The sequence below is a fragment of the Bubalus kerabau genome, chromosome 2, assembly GCF_029407905.1.
Source record: "Bubalus kerabau isolate K-KA32 ecotype Philippines breed swamp buffalo chromosome 2, PCC_UOA_SB_1v2, whole genome shotgun sequence".
Lineage (NCBI taxonomy): Eukaryota > Metazoa > Chordata > Mammalia > Artiodactyla > Bovidae > Bubalus > Bubalus kerabau.
This window is the reverse complement of record NC_073625.1, coordinates 129,435,820-129,447,135: the sequence shown is the minus strand read 5'-3', so window position 1 is coordinate 129,447,135 and position 11,316 is coordinate 129,435,820. Positions and strand designations below refer to the sequence as shown.

Sequence of the window (11,316 nt, the reverse complement as noted above, 5' to 3'; positions counted from 1 at the left end):
CGGCCCTGCCTAAGGAAGGCAGAATGGTATCTCTCCCTACAGAAAGAGAAGAGCCAACAGATGTTCTTCAGGTCCTGCAAGAGCCAGGCAGGCCTTTCATGTGCTAGGATTGGCTCTGCCTCCTCTTAGCTTGGATGTGAAGGTTATTCATCAAAGAAGGGATTTCAAATACCATGTCCAGTTAAACTCAACTTGCCAACAGTTTTCTAAGCGACATATATGCCTGTCAGTAGAAGACACACAGGTCCTGACCTTGAGGACCTCATAGTCCCACAGGTATATAGTTGAGGTAGAACACAAACATATTTTGAAAAATTTTAGCTTTTCTTCTAAATATTTGATGCCTTACTCCCTGCCCCCTACCTTAAGTCTTGATTCCTGGGAAAAGGCTCATGTCTAGAACAAATATACGATGCAAAAAAGCTTGGGAAAATCAGAGGTGATGTTATAAAGCAGTTAACTCAGCACAAACACTTATACTGCCAGTCCTGTGTGTGTGTGTGTGTGTAAGTAAAATGACAATCAGTCCTCGGATTCTGTCGAGACTGAAAGGCCTACAGCAATCCAAGGCTTAACAGATGGGCTTCAACAAACGGCAGTAATCCTCTGAGGCTCTCACAAACTCTGAAAGAGGAACAAGAGGGATTGCAGAGACTACAATTCCCAGAACGCTCAATGAGGAAAAGGAAGTGAGCATAGCAGCGTATTGTGGATTGTGTATTTCGGGTGGGGCCGAATAAAGCCCCTCCTACTCCTCGCCCAAGGCACGCCTAGCCCCTCCTTCGAGTCTCGAAGGCTGTCGGTAGTTGTAGTTCTACCAAACCTAGGGGAGCGTAAAATTTTAAGAGATAAAGCCGAGAGACCTGTCGGGATTTGTAGTCTGCGCCGTCGGCGGATGCGCACGCGCAATTGAGGCCGGGGCGGGGCCGCAACACTGCAGTGAAAGCCGAGGCAGCGGGCAGGCGAGCAGGGGGCGGGCGGACATCTTGGGATCCGGAGAGTGGCCGGGCCGGCCGAGCAGAGGGCCGCGGACACTAGGTGAGCTCGGGATCTGGCCGTACGGGGTGAGGGAGGACGCCTCCCTGGCTGCCCAGCTTTGCCGTTCACTGCACTGCGCTACGCGGAAAGCAGCCCACACCCGGGAGTGGCCTCAGGCTTCAGATCAGAAAGGGAGCTGACGGCGGGGCGGGGGCGCCCTGGGCGCGGTTGCAGGACAGGCGTGGAGCGGTGCCCTCCACCTGACCCGCCCGGAGCTTCGCTTGAGAGGGAGACCCTCCTGGAATCCTCCCAGACAGAGACGCCGCGCGGCGGCCCCCTCCCTGAGATCGTGACAACCTCCTAGCCCTCGGCGCCTCCTCCTCCCGGGGCAAGGACAATTCCCCCATCCCCTAGGACAGTGACACCTCTTTGTGCCGCCTCCTTGGACTGTGACAAGCTCCCCACTCTGCGGCACCCTCTCCTTGCAGTCGAGTGACAGCCCCCGCATGCCGTGGAACCATCTTTACCCGTGATGTCCTCCTCCCCGGGGCGAAAAGCCCACCACCCGCGCATGCTTATACACCTGCATACCACAGCAAGCTACGTCTCCTCAGCTTTCCCTTATTCACCACTGTTAGTCTCACCCTGCTGTTTTTTCCTCTTCAAAGCCGTGACCTTTGCCATACTGGAAACTCTTTTCTCCAGGTGCCCCCACCAGCTCTGTTGCTGCTCTGGGCTCACCTGAGTACACTGCCTGGCTGTTGCTGCCAGTCTATCCCTTAACTAAATATTCCTTTCCTGACCTGGGCCCCATCTCTGCTTTGATGCCCTGAGCTCCCTACCACCTGATCCCTGTGAACTTCCTTCTTTGCCCAGGGCTCTACCTCCATTTTGCGCTTTCTCTCCTGGTCTCTGGGACTGAGGAATGGGAAGTGTCCACCACTTTGAGAGACTTCTCATTCTCTCAGCCTGGGACACCTTGACTGCTATAGTAATACACTTTATTTTCCAGTTTAGAAACTGAAAGTCTCCTAAACTGCCCCTCTTGTGAAATTAACACCAAGGCTAATCCAGGAAATCTAGAATTAAATTAACCCTTTTTCTCATTGCAAACAATCTAAATTAGTTGGACCCAAATAATTTAGATAGTTCCGGGATTCTGCCCCTTGTTTTTAGGCATTCAGGTCAGAAATGAATTATGTTGCAGGTCTGGAATCAGAATTTTCACTGGAAGGATCTCTTGATCTTATGAACCTGCTCTCCCCTTTCTCACAACACCCCTGTATTCTTATTTACTTGGGAGCTGAGGAGGAGCTTCTCTATTTAAAATAGAGGTGGTCAGAAATAACTAATAAGCTGCTTGGGTCACTGAAATGTAGTCTGTCAGGGCTGGGGCCTTTCTACTCTGCTGTTTTGCTTGTTTATTTGACTGCCTCCCAGGCTGGAGCAGCACTCCTGGGTTGATGTCAGGGCCTTAGGGCTCTCTTCTCTCCTCCCCAATCCCTGCACACCCTTTTCTAGAATGTTTAGACTTTTGTGAATTAGAGAGCCAGAGGTTCAGGCCCTGCTGCCTTCTCTGAAGGGTAGTGGAGCCTGAGAGACTAGCGCTCCTAAAGTTCTGCCTGGGGGCCCCAGGCCTGAACCAGCTGGAGTAATTCCTACCGCCATTCCTGCAGCCGCAGGCAGGCCTTTGCAGTGACTCACCAGCTAGAGCCTGATTGAGAGTCAGCACAGGAAGGGGCCTTGCTGAGCTCAGCGCTGTGAAAGGGGGAGGGGGCTACTCTGGGCTCAGTCCCAGGAAAGGGAGGGTCAGAATGGCCTTAGAATCCTGGGCCTAAGTCCCTCTCCTTTTCTCCCTTCCAGTATGGGATAAACAGGAACTGGGGCCTGGTGAAAGGGAGGGGCTTGGCTGAGAGGACTGTAGGGTCACTTGCTGTAGGGTTGAGTCAGGAAAAAGGCCCAGCCAGTGACTTGGACAGCCCCTTAGGGGACAGGGCTCAGATTCTGCCGCCTTCCCTTACACTGCCCCCATCTATCCTAGGTCTCTTCTCAGAGCGATGGGCTGCGAAGACTGAGCTGCCGCCATGATTGGAGGCTTATTCATCTATAATCACAAGGGGGAGGTGCTCATCTCCCGGGTCTACCGAGATGACATCGGGTGAGTGCCCTGGCTGAGCCAGCTGTGCCCCCACTCCCATCCCTCCTCTCCAGCATGCAGGGCCAGGTCTCTTTCTCCCAGAGGCTTGATCTGGACTATTCCCCACCCCTTGCTGCATCCTGGATGCTCAGCTATTACAGCCTGGTTCCCACTAGGTCTGGTGGTATTGGCCAAGCAGCCAGTTGCTGGCCACTCAGTGGGACGTGTGAAATGGCAAGACCCCCGCAGTCCTAGGAACTCCTACCCTTGCTGCCTCCTGTTCCCTGTAGTGACAGACCTAGTTGCTGGAGATGAGTGCTTTTGCTTGAAGGGTTGATCTCTCCCTTGAGAAGGGAGATCTGTCTCTAGCGGGTGGAATTAGTGGTCAGGCTGGCAGTACTAATCTAAGTCTTGCTCTCAAAAGCCCTTCTTGTGGTGAGAGCCTTCACTGGACTTGAAAGCCTCTTCAGGCTGCCGAATCTTCTCCCACTCCCTTTCTCAGGAGTCAGGCTGCTGACTCAGCTGTTTTCAGTTCCTCTGGGCCACTCCAGGAAGAGAGGTGCTGGGCAAGCCCGAGGCATTCTCTGGGTCACCAAGGGATGGGCAGGGAGGCTGTGCTGCTTTTCTGGTCTATCAGAGTAGACCAGGAACAGCTCCTTGTCTGTCGTCAGACCTCTACAAGGAGACACAGCCTCACTTTTTCTGCCCCACCTGCATGCCACTGACCTTCCCTGACAGAGGGGACTTGTCCTAGCCTCAGGAGCTCTGATGAGATTAGGTTCCTCTGGTTCATGCTGCCCTGTTTTTCTTCCTGGAATTGCTTAGACTAGACAGTCAGAGATGGGCCTGCTACAGTGGCTCCCAGCTTCGTGGCTAATGGGGATAGCCTGGCCTTTGTGCCTGTTTGTTGGCTGGTGGTGGGGCATGAGCTAGAGACATGGCAATGCCTGGCATGCCTGTACCCATCCACACCCCTCCTCTGGCCCTAGAGGGCCTGGCTGAGCCTACCAGGGCACACACTGTCTTGCATGCCTTGCTGTGCTCTGCACCCCTTGCCTGTTGCCCATCTGCTTCCGCCGCATGGTGTGTGCTGCCCACCCCAGTGTGTTGTGTCTCTAACCCTCTCTCTCGTTACTGTCACTCTCCTCTTCTCGGTGGCGTCATTTCTCTCATCCCATCTCATTGGCTGCTGTAGCAATAGGTAAGCGGCCTGTCAAGCTGCTGCCCAGGCACAGGTGGGTGGGGGGCCCTGCTCCCCCATCGCTGTTCTCTTCATTCTTTTTTTCATCCCTGAACTTGCCCTGGAATTAGATCCTGGACAAGCATGGGTGACCCAGCTCTGTGACCCCTTGGCTTTTCCCTCAGTATATTAGAGCCCTCTCTGAAGGCATGCTGGCTTTGCTACCTTCTGGAGGACTCAGCCTTCCCTGCTGGTGGAAAGACTGGAGAAGAAGCAGGGTCTCTCTCTTTTCTGGGCCTGGAGCTTACTGAGAAGCTATAGAGGTGGAAGCAGGGAAACTGCAGCCAGGCATGGGAGTCAGGAACATATTTCTCTAAATCCGATAGACCTTACTTTATTATCTGCCCTACTGTCATTGCCACTTGACTTCCTGTCTCTCATGGCCAGATGTCAGCCTGGCTCTGGCCCTTCTCTTGGGCCCCTGCTGGGAGGAGTCTTAGAAACTGGCCCGACAGTTAAGGCATTGGCTTTCGAGTATGTGTCAGGCTTCAGCAGAGAGGAGGGTGGCTATTTGTTAGCAGCTGTGGTTGATCCCCACGGAGTGAGGTTTGCCTGTACTGAGCAGCCTCTGTGCACTCTTTTCTCTCAGGAGGAATGCAGTGGACGCCTTTCGGGTCAATGTTATCCACGCCCGGCAGCAGGTGCGCAGCCCCGTCACCAACATCGCTCGCACCAGTTTCTTCCATGTTAAACGGTCCAACATCTGGCTGGCAGCTGTCACCAAGCAGAATGTCAATGCTGCCATGGTCTTCGAATTCCTCTATAAGATGTGTGACGTAATGGCTGCCTACTTTGGCAAGATCAGCGAAGAGAACATCAAGAACAATTTTGTGCTCATATATGAACTGCTGGATGGTGAGGCTGGTGGGGCAGTGGGTCCAGGGTGGGAATAAGCCTGGTGGGGCCTGGGCTGGAGGTGGGAGTAGGTCTGAGGCTCACTCCAGTGCCCTCTAAACTTTGTTTCCTATATGGTCTTTTGAGCCAGGAGGACAGTCCAAATCCAGACCTAAAGACTGATCTGAAGTGAATACAGAAATAGGCTAGCGAGTAGAGGTGGGGGAAGACCGAAAGGTCTTTTGGTGGCTGGTCCTCCTGCTGTTCAGTTAAGCACATTTCATTCTCTTAACCTTGTGGTTTGGGCCTTACTACACTGACTGTCCTACCAGCTTTCCATATCAAGAGCTGCCTCAGAGCCTGGATTAGGATGTGATATTGCAGGTTCCTCTGGATGCATTGTTTCCTCTGTAGGGTATGATTTAAGTGAACTGAGTCCTTCCACCTTCCCACATCAACTCTCTGTATTTTAAGGGCTTAGGGCTTCTGGACTTCTTACCCACTGGCCATGTGACTCTTCTGATTTTTTTTCTATTTGAAAAAAATGTAATGTTTTAACTGTTTTCTTATAAAGCATATATTCTAGAGTAAATGCTACAAAGCTAGAAAAACCTTGCTGTAGATGATGCTACAATGTCTTTTAGAGCTATGCTGGCCAGATGTATCCAGGCTGCGGGGATGGGAAGTAGGAGCCTTCAGCTTTTTCTAGGAGCTGATGAATCCCTTCCTTTTGCAGAAATCCTAGATTTTGGCTACCCACAGAACTCGGAGACAGGTGCACTGAAAACCTTCATCACCCAGCAGGGGATCAAAAGCCAGGTACTCATACTGTCCAGGCTATAGTCAAGGTGGAGCCCAGCCGCCCTTCACCCCGGCTGGCCCGCAGGCCTTTTCTGAGCTGACTCATGAGCCCATCCTTGATAGGAAGTGCTGGCCTGAGCCTTCTGCCCTGACTGCAGGCCTGTTCTGCTCTGTGTGGCCTTCTCCCACCCCTGGAGCTTGCCAACTCAGCGTCTCTGTTACTGGGAATACAGCGCAAGCAGTTTCCTTCTATGTTGCGGGGAGTGGGGTGTGGGCTGCTCTGGAGGCTTGATATTCCTCAGGAGGAGAGAGCCTGGGCCCCCATCTAGGATCCAGGCCTCATAGCCTTCTCCTTCTTTTCTGCCTGCCTCTTCACATCTGCACTCATCTGCTGCTTCCTGTGGGCACCGTGTTGGCTCTGTGTTCTCCAGCATCAGGTAAGCTGTTCCCTCAGCTTCCACCCTTGCAGCTTTGCTTAGTTTTCTCCAGGCCCTGCCCCATGGGGGAAGATGGGTCACACGGTGTGGACTAGAAGGCTGAGGGGATGAGGGTGGAGTGGGGATGGAGATAAGAGAATTGAAGGGGGCGAGGAGTGAGGCCTTGTTGTTTGTCTCTGTGCCCCATGTAGACAAAAGAAGAGCAGTCTCAGATCACCAGCCAGGTGACCGGGCAGATTGGCTGGCGGCGGGAGGGCATCAAGTATCGTCGGAATGAGCTCTTCCTGGATGTGCTGGAGAGTGTGAACCTCCTCATGTCCCCACAAGGTGAGGGCCCTCGCGTGATGAAGCTGGAGGGGAGCCAGGGCAGGATATTGGTCCTGACTCAGCTGCTTCTGGTTATCTGTCCATTACCAGGGCAGGTCCTGAGTGCCCATGTGTCAGGCCGGGTAGTGATGAAGAGCTATCTGAGTGGCATGCCTGAGTGCAAGTTTGGAATGAATGACAAGATCGTCATTGAGAAGCAAGGCAAAGGCACAGCTGATGAAACAAGCAAGAGGTGCCCGAAGCAGGGTAGCTGGTGGGAGAGGGTGGACCTTGGACAGCTAAGCAGAGCCTGGTGAATCACAGGTTCCTTCTAGATTGCATGTCTGCAGTAACGCAAACTCTCACTTCCCAAGGGTGTGCTTGGCTGGTTGCTCTTGGTATCTGTGTTGAAGAGATGAGGGGGTTGTCCTCACCCTACTCAGAGTAAGCCCCTTTTTTTGGTCCCAAGGACCAAGATTCTTCTGTACATACTGATGGCCTCTGCCCAGTGTGCCTGAAACTTTTGTGTTCCACACAGCAGAACTCGCAAAAGATAATGAGTTTGCAAAGCTTCCACTCATCCATAACTCTAGGAAAGGGACCCCCAAGTGAGAAACCTGCATTCTGGCAGCTTTCCATAGGTTACAGTGCAAGCCTTGTCCAGGCTGTTGCAGCCTTTGTGGGTGGGGTAGTCTCCCAGCCCGACTCACTGCTGCCATCCTCGTATACCAACAAGACCTTCTATCCCTGCTTGCAGCGGGAAGCAATCAATTGCCATTGATGACTGCACCTTCCACCAGTGTGTGCGACTCAGCAAGTTTGATTCTGAACGCAGCATCAGCTTTATCCCACCAGATGGAGAATTTGAACTCATGAGGTGCCAATGGGGTGTGAGGAGCAGGGGTTGCTATTGGCAGAGAGTGGGGAGAGGGGGGAGGACAGGCTCTGCTGTGCCAACCTAAAGCTGTCACACCCCTGAAGGTATCGCACCACCAAGGACATCATCCTTCCTTTTCGCGTGATCCCACTAGTTCGAGAAGTGGGACGCACCAAGCTGGAGGTCAAGGTGGTCATTAAGTCCAACTTCAAACCCTCACTACTGGCTCAGAAGATTGAGGTGAGGATAAGGGGCTTAGGGAGGAGGAAGCACTTGTCTCTAAGAATAAAGGCAGGTGATGTCAGGATTCAACAGAGCTCCCTGACACGTGTGTCACTTCCAGGTGCGGATCCCAACCCCACTGAACACTAGTGGGGTGCAGGTAATCTGCATGAAGGGGAAGGCCAAGTATAAGGCCAGTGAGAACGCCATCGTGTGGAAGTGAGTCTTTCCTTCATGAGGGCACAATAGGGCTCAAGAAGCCCTCGTGTACCCTCTTGTTAAGTGTCACCTTTTGTGCGCGTACCTGTGTGTGTGTGTGTATTGGGGGAGTGGGGGTGACTGCTTCTCCTGGAGCCCCTGGTTGTGTTCTCATCCCTTGTACCTCTGTGCAGTTGTGCACATGCCTGCACTGGGGTTCATGCATGCATGCTTTGTCACGATTCTTTAATGTTTCCCCATTTGCCCTTGTACCTTTGTGAAGTAGAGAGCAAGGGATAGCTTGGCCAGGTGTCTAAGCAGAAACTGCATGCAGCCCGCAGTGCTAAAGGAATAACAGACCCAAGGTTTCATAGCAAGAGGTTATCAGAGTCCTCACCACCTTGCCTTGCCCTGGCACCTCCCCTGAGCTTCTGGGTTCTTTTCCCCCCACAACCTCCTTAAAGGGGCATCAACCCCCCTTGAAGCTTTTCTTAGCTACCAGGGGCCCGTGCTGCCTGTTGACCCTGTGTTTCCAGGATCAAGCGCATGGCAGGCATGAAGGAATCGCAAATCAGCGCTGAGATTGAGCTGCTGCCCACCAACGACAAGAAGAAATGGGCTCGACCCCCCATTTCAATGAACTTTGAGGTACGGCAGAGAAGGGGCCTAGAGCAATGTGTGCTAGGAAAGACCTTAGAAATCCTTCCAGTCTACCTCTGCACCTACCACCTTGCTGATGATGAAACTGAGACCCCTGAGAGGTGATTTCAATTCACAGACCCATTCCTTCCCCTGCAGGCTTCCTCCTAGAAATTGATATTCACACTGACAAAAATCTTTGACTTCCTTTGGCTGGTCATAAAACAATTCTTAGGAAAAACTGAGATTGCTTGCATGCTCAGTAAGACACAAGACAGGAAAACGGGCTGACTTTGCTTTATGCACATTAAACATGTAATTTTTTCCACCTTACTGTTTAAGTCCATAAAACTGAGCAGGATAAGTATATTTTAAGGTAGGTCTTTGGTTGCTGTCACCTCCTGATTAAAGGAACTGATTCAGGTCATCACAGGCAGGGCGTGACTTCAAACCCAAATCATAGATTGCTAGTTACGCTTTCTTCTTTAGTAGCCTCTTAGAGGACCCCTCACCATCCCAGCTTCCCAGAGCTTCTTTCAGGGTCCCAGTCATTCAAACCCTTTTAGTAGAGAGATGAGGTAGGGCAGGGCTGTGGAACTTCCCCAAGGAGACTGGCTATGAAAGGAAGGCCACATCCCTAACTGGAGCTATCCCTTGCCCAGGTGCCATTCGCACCTTCTGGTCTCAAGGTGCGCTACTTGAAGGTGTTTGAACCGAAGCTGAACTACAGCGACCACGATGTCATCAAATGGGTGCGCTACATTGGCCGCAGCGGCATTTATGAGACCCGCTGCTAGCTGCCTGGTGGCCGCTAGCCCACCTCCCCACCCACCCTCTTCCACAGGTCTGGGTGCCCTTGGCCACCACACATCAGTGTCTCCTCCCTTCTGCTTTGCTGCCTGCCCTTTGCACTAGCCCCCGAGTCTAGGTCTGGACCAACCACATTGCAAGTGGGACTGGTGGAGCAGTCCCTGGACTCCCTGAACGGGGTGGTTTCAGAGGCTCCTGCTCCACCATCCATCTGCCTGCCCTAGCCCACTGCCAGGCTCTTGAGTTCTGTGACCAAAGCCAAGTGGGCTCCTTCTCCTCCCCTCTCCTATGGCCACATCTCTGGAGTGGGAGGGTTGGCTGCCCCTCACCTCGGAGCTCCCCCAAAGGCCAGTAACGGATCCCCAGCCCTCAATTCCTACTCTGCTTTGGGATAGTGTGAGCTTCATTTTGTACACGTGTGACTTCGTCCAGTTATAAACCTAATAAACTCTGTAGAACGGAGCTGCTGGCTAAGTGTTGAAGTGGGAGCTACAGTGGAGAGGGTTTGGTGGGACTGCCCCTCCCCTGTCTTAACTCAGCCTTGAGTGGAATTCTCTTCTAAACTCTTTTGTCATATCTTAATTGTTATGTCCCTCAGGGCCAACCAAGCCCTTACCCTGACAGGTATTTCCCCCAGAACGCCCTCTGATAGCCTCAAAGGCAAGCAGCCCCACCTGGCCCCAGTTCCCTGAAGGTAGAGATTCTTAACTAAAATCATCCTCAGTTTTAGGCAGGTATTTTTCTAATTAGCAGAGATTAAGGAAGGTGTACATTTGGTCTTCCCAGCCATCCTTAGAAACTGACTGACTTCTTAATTTTATCCTCTTCCCAGTTATTCAGGCTTCCCAGACCTAGGTGGGTATGTTGTAAAAAGGAAAAATTTCACTCTTCCCGGGCCTCTTACGGGCTGCCCCCGCCCCCCGTGGCTGAGGGGTTAAGAATTCACCTGCAATGCAGGAGACTAGGCTTTGATCCTGTGTCAGCAATATTCCCTGATGGAGGAAATGGCAACCCACTCCCAACCCACTTCCAAGCAAGAAAATCCCATGGACAGAGGAGCCTGGCAGGCTACATACAATCCATGGGGTCACTGAACAGGCAGGCAGGCCTCTTAGATAATTCCTCCCTCCATGCCTTCCCCTTGCCAAAGAATTGTGTGAACAGGACCCTGAGGGGAGTGCTCCATATTCTGCTAATGTGTTGGAGCAAAGATCTGCCATCCCCAGTTTTCCCTTGCTTGGTCTCTGCCTTTTTAAACCTAAGAAATCTATTAAGAGAAAATTTCAAACAAGTAGAAAATATATAATGAACTCCCATCATAGTGGTTCAACTTGTGATTAGCTCTTTAATGTCACATCCAATCTGTGTTCATGCTTAATCCAAGTGTCCTACAAAAAAACTGTCACAACTTACATCTGGATCCAAACAAGGTTCCTTGATTGGTGGATGCTTCTTAAATGTTAAAAGCCACAGGTTCTCCCTCAGCTTTTGCAGTGTTGAAGTAACCAGATAGTTCTGTAGTTTCCGTTAGAATTCCACTTTCCCTGTGTTTCAAATAAAATGGAAATCTTGTAATATTCCTCAATGACAAAACGATGAATGGGTGTGACTTTGACAATTTTGGAGCCAGTTTGGAAGAATATTCACATTAAATGTGAAGCGGTAGCATTTTGAGGAAATGCCTAACTTCTACCTGAGGGAAACACTGAAAGGCAATAGCCTTTTAGGGTCACTTACTGAGACTCAGGTTGCGGAGAAGTCTGCTTTGGGTGTAGGTTGGGAATAATAAATACTAATGAAATTACACAGACCTTGTCGATCTGGTTTTCTTGCCCAC

The 11,316-nt window shown here is 51.7% G+C and overlaps 1 protein-coding gene across 1 annotated transcript; it reads left to right on the top strand.

Moving 5' to 3' along the window:
* The first annotated feature begins 884 nt into the window (after window positions 1–884).
* Window positions 885–9,941, top strand: AP2M1 (adaptor related protein complex 2 subunit mu 1). Its single transcript, XM_055568897.1, has 11 exons — window positions 885–1,038; window positions 3,020–3,136; window positions 4,945–5,210; window positions 5,926–6,008; window positions 6,619–6,754; window positions 6,845–6,986; window positions 7,491–7,610; window positions 7,715–7,850; window positions 7,954–8,051; window positions 8,567–8,678; window positions 9,332–9,941. Exons 2-11 carry the CDS (start codon window positions 3,063–3,065, stop codon window positions 9,464–9,466), a joined length of 1,302 nt encoding a protein of 433 aa, XP_055424872.1. The 5' UTR covers window positions 885–1,038; window positions 3,020–3,062; the 3' UTR covers window positions 9,467–9,941.
* The last annotated feature ends 1,375 nt before the right edge of the window (window positions 9,942–11,316 follow it).

Excerpts from the sequence above, each read along its gene's own strand:
- AP2M1 (XM_055568897.1), top strand. The coding sequence starts at position 3,063 with ATGATTGGAGGCTTATTCATCTATAATCACAAGGGGGAGGTGCTCATC. Across the intron at positions 6,987-7,490 it reads GCTGATGAAACAAGCAAGAG|CGGGAAGCAATCAATTGCCA; the intron begins GTGCCCGAAGCA and ends CCCTGCTTGCAG. Across the intron at positions 8,052-8,566 it reads GAGAACGCCATCGTGTGGAA|GATCAAGCGCATGGCAGGCA; the intron begins GTGAGTCTTTCC and ends CTGTGTTTCCAG.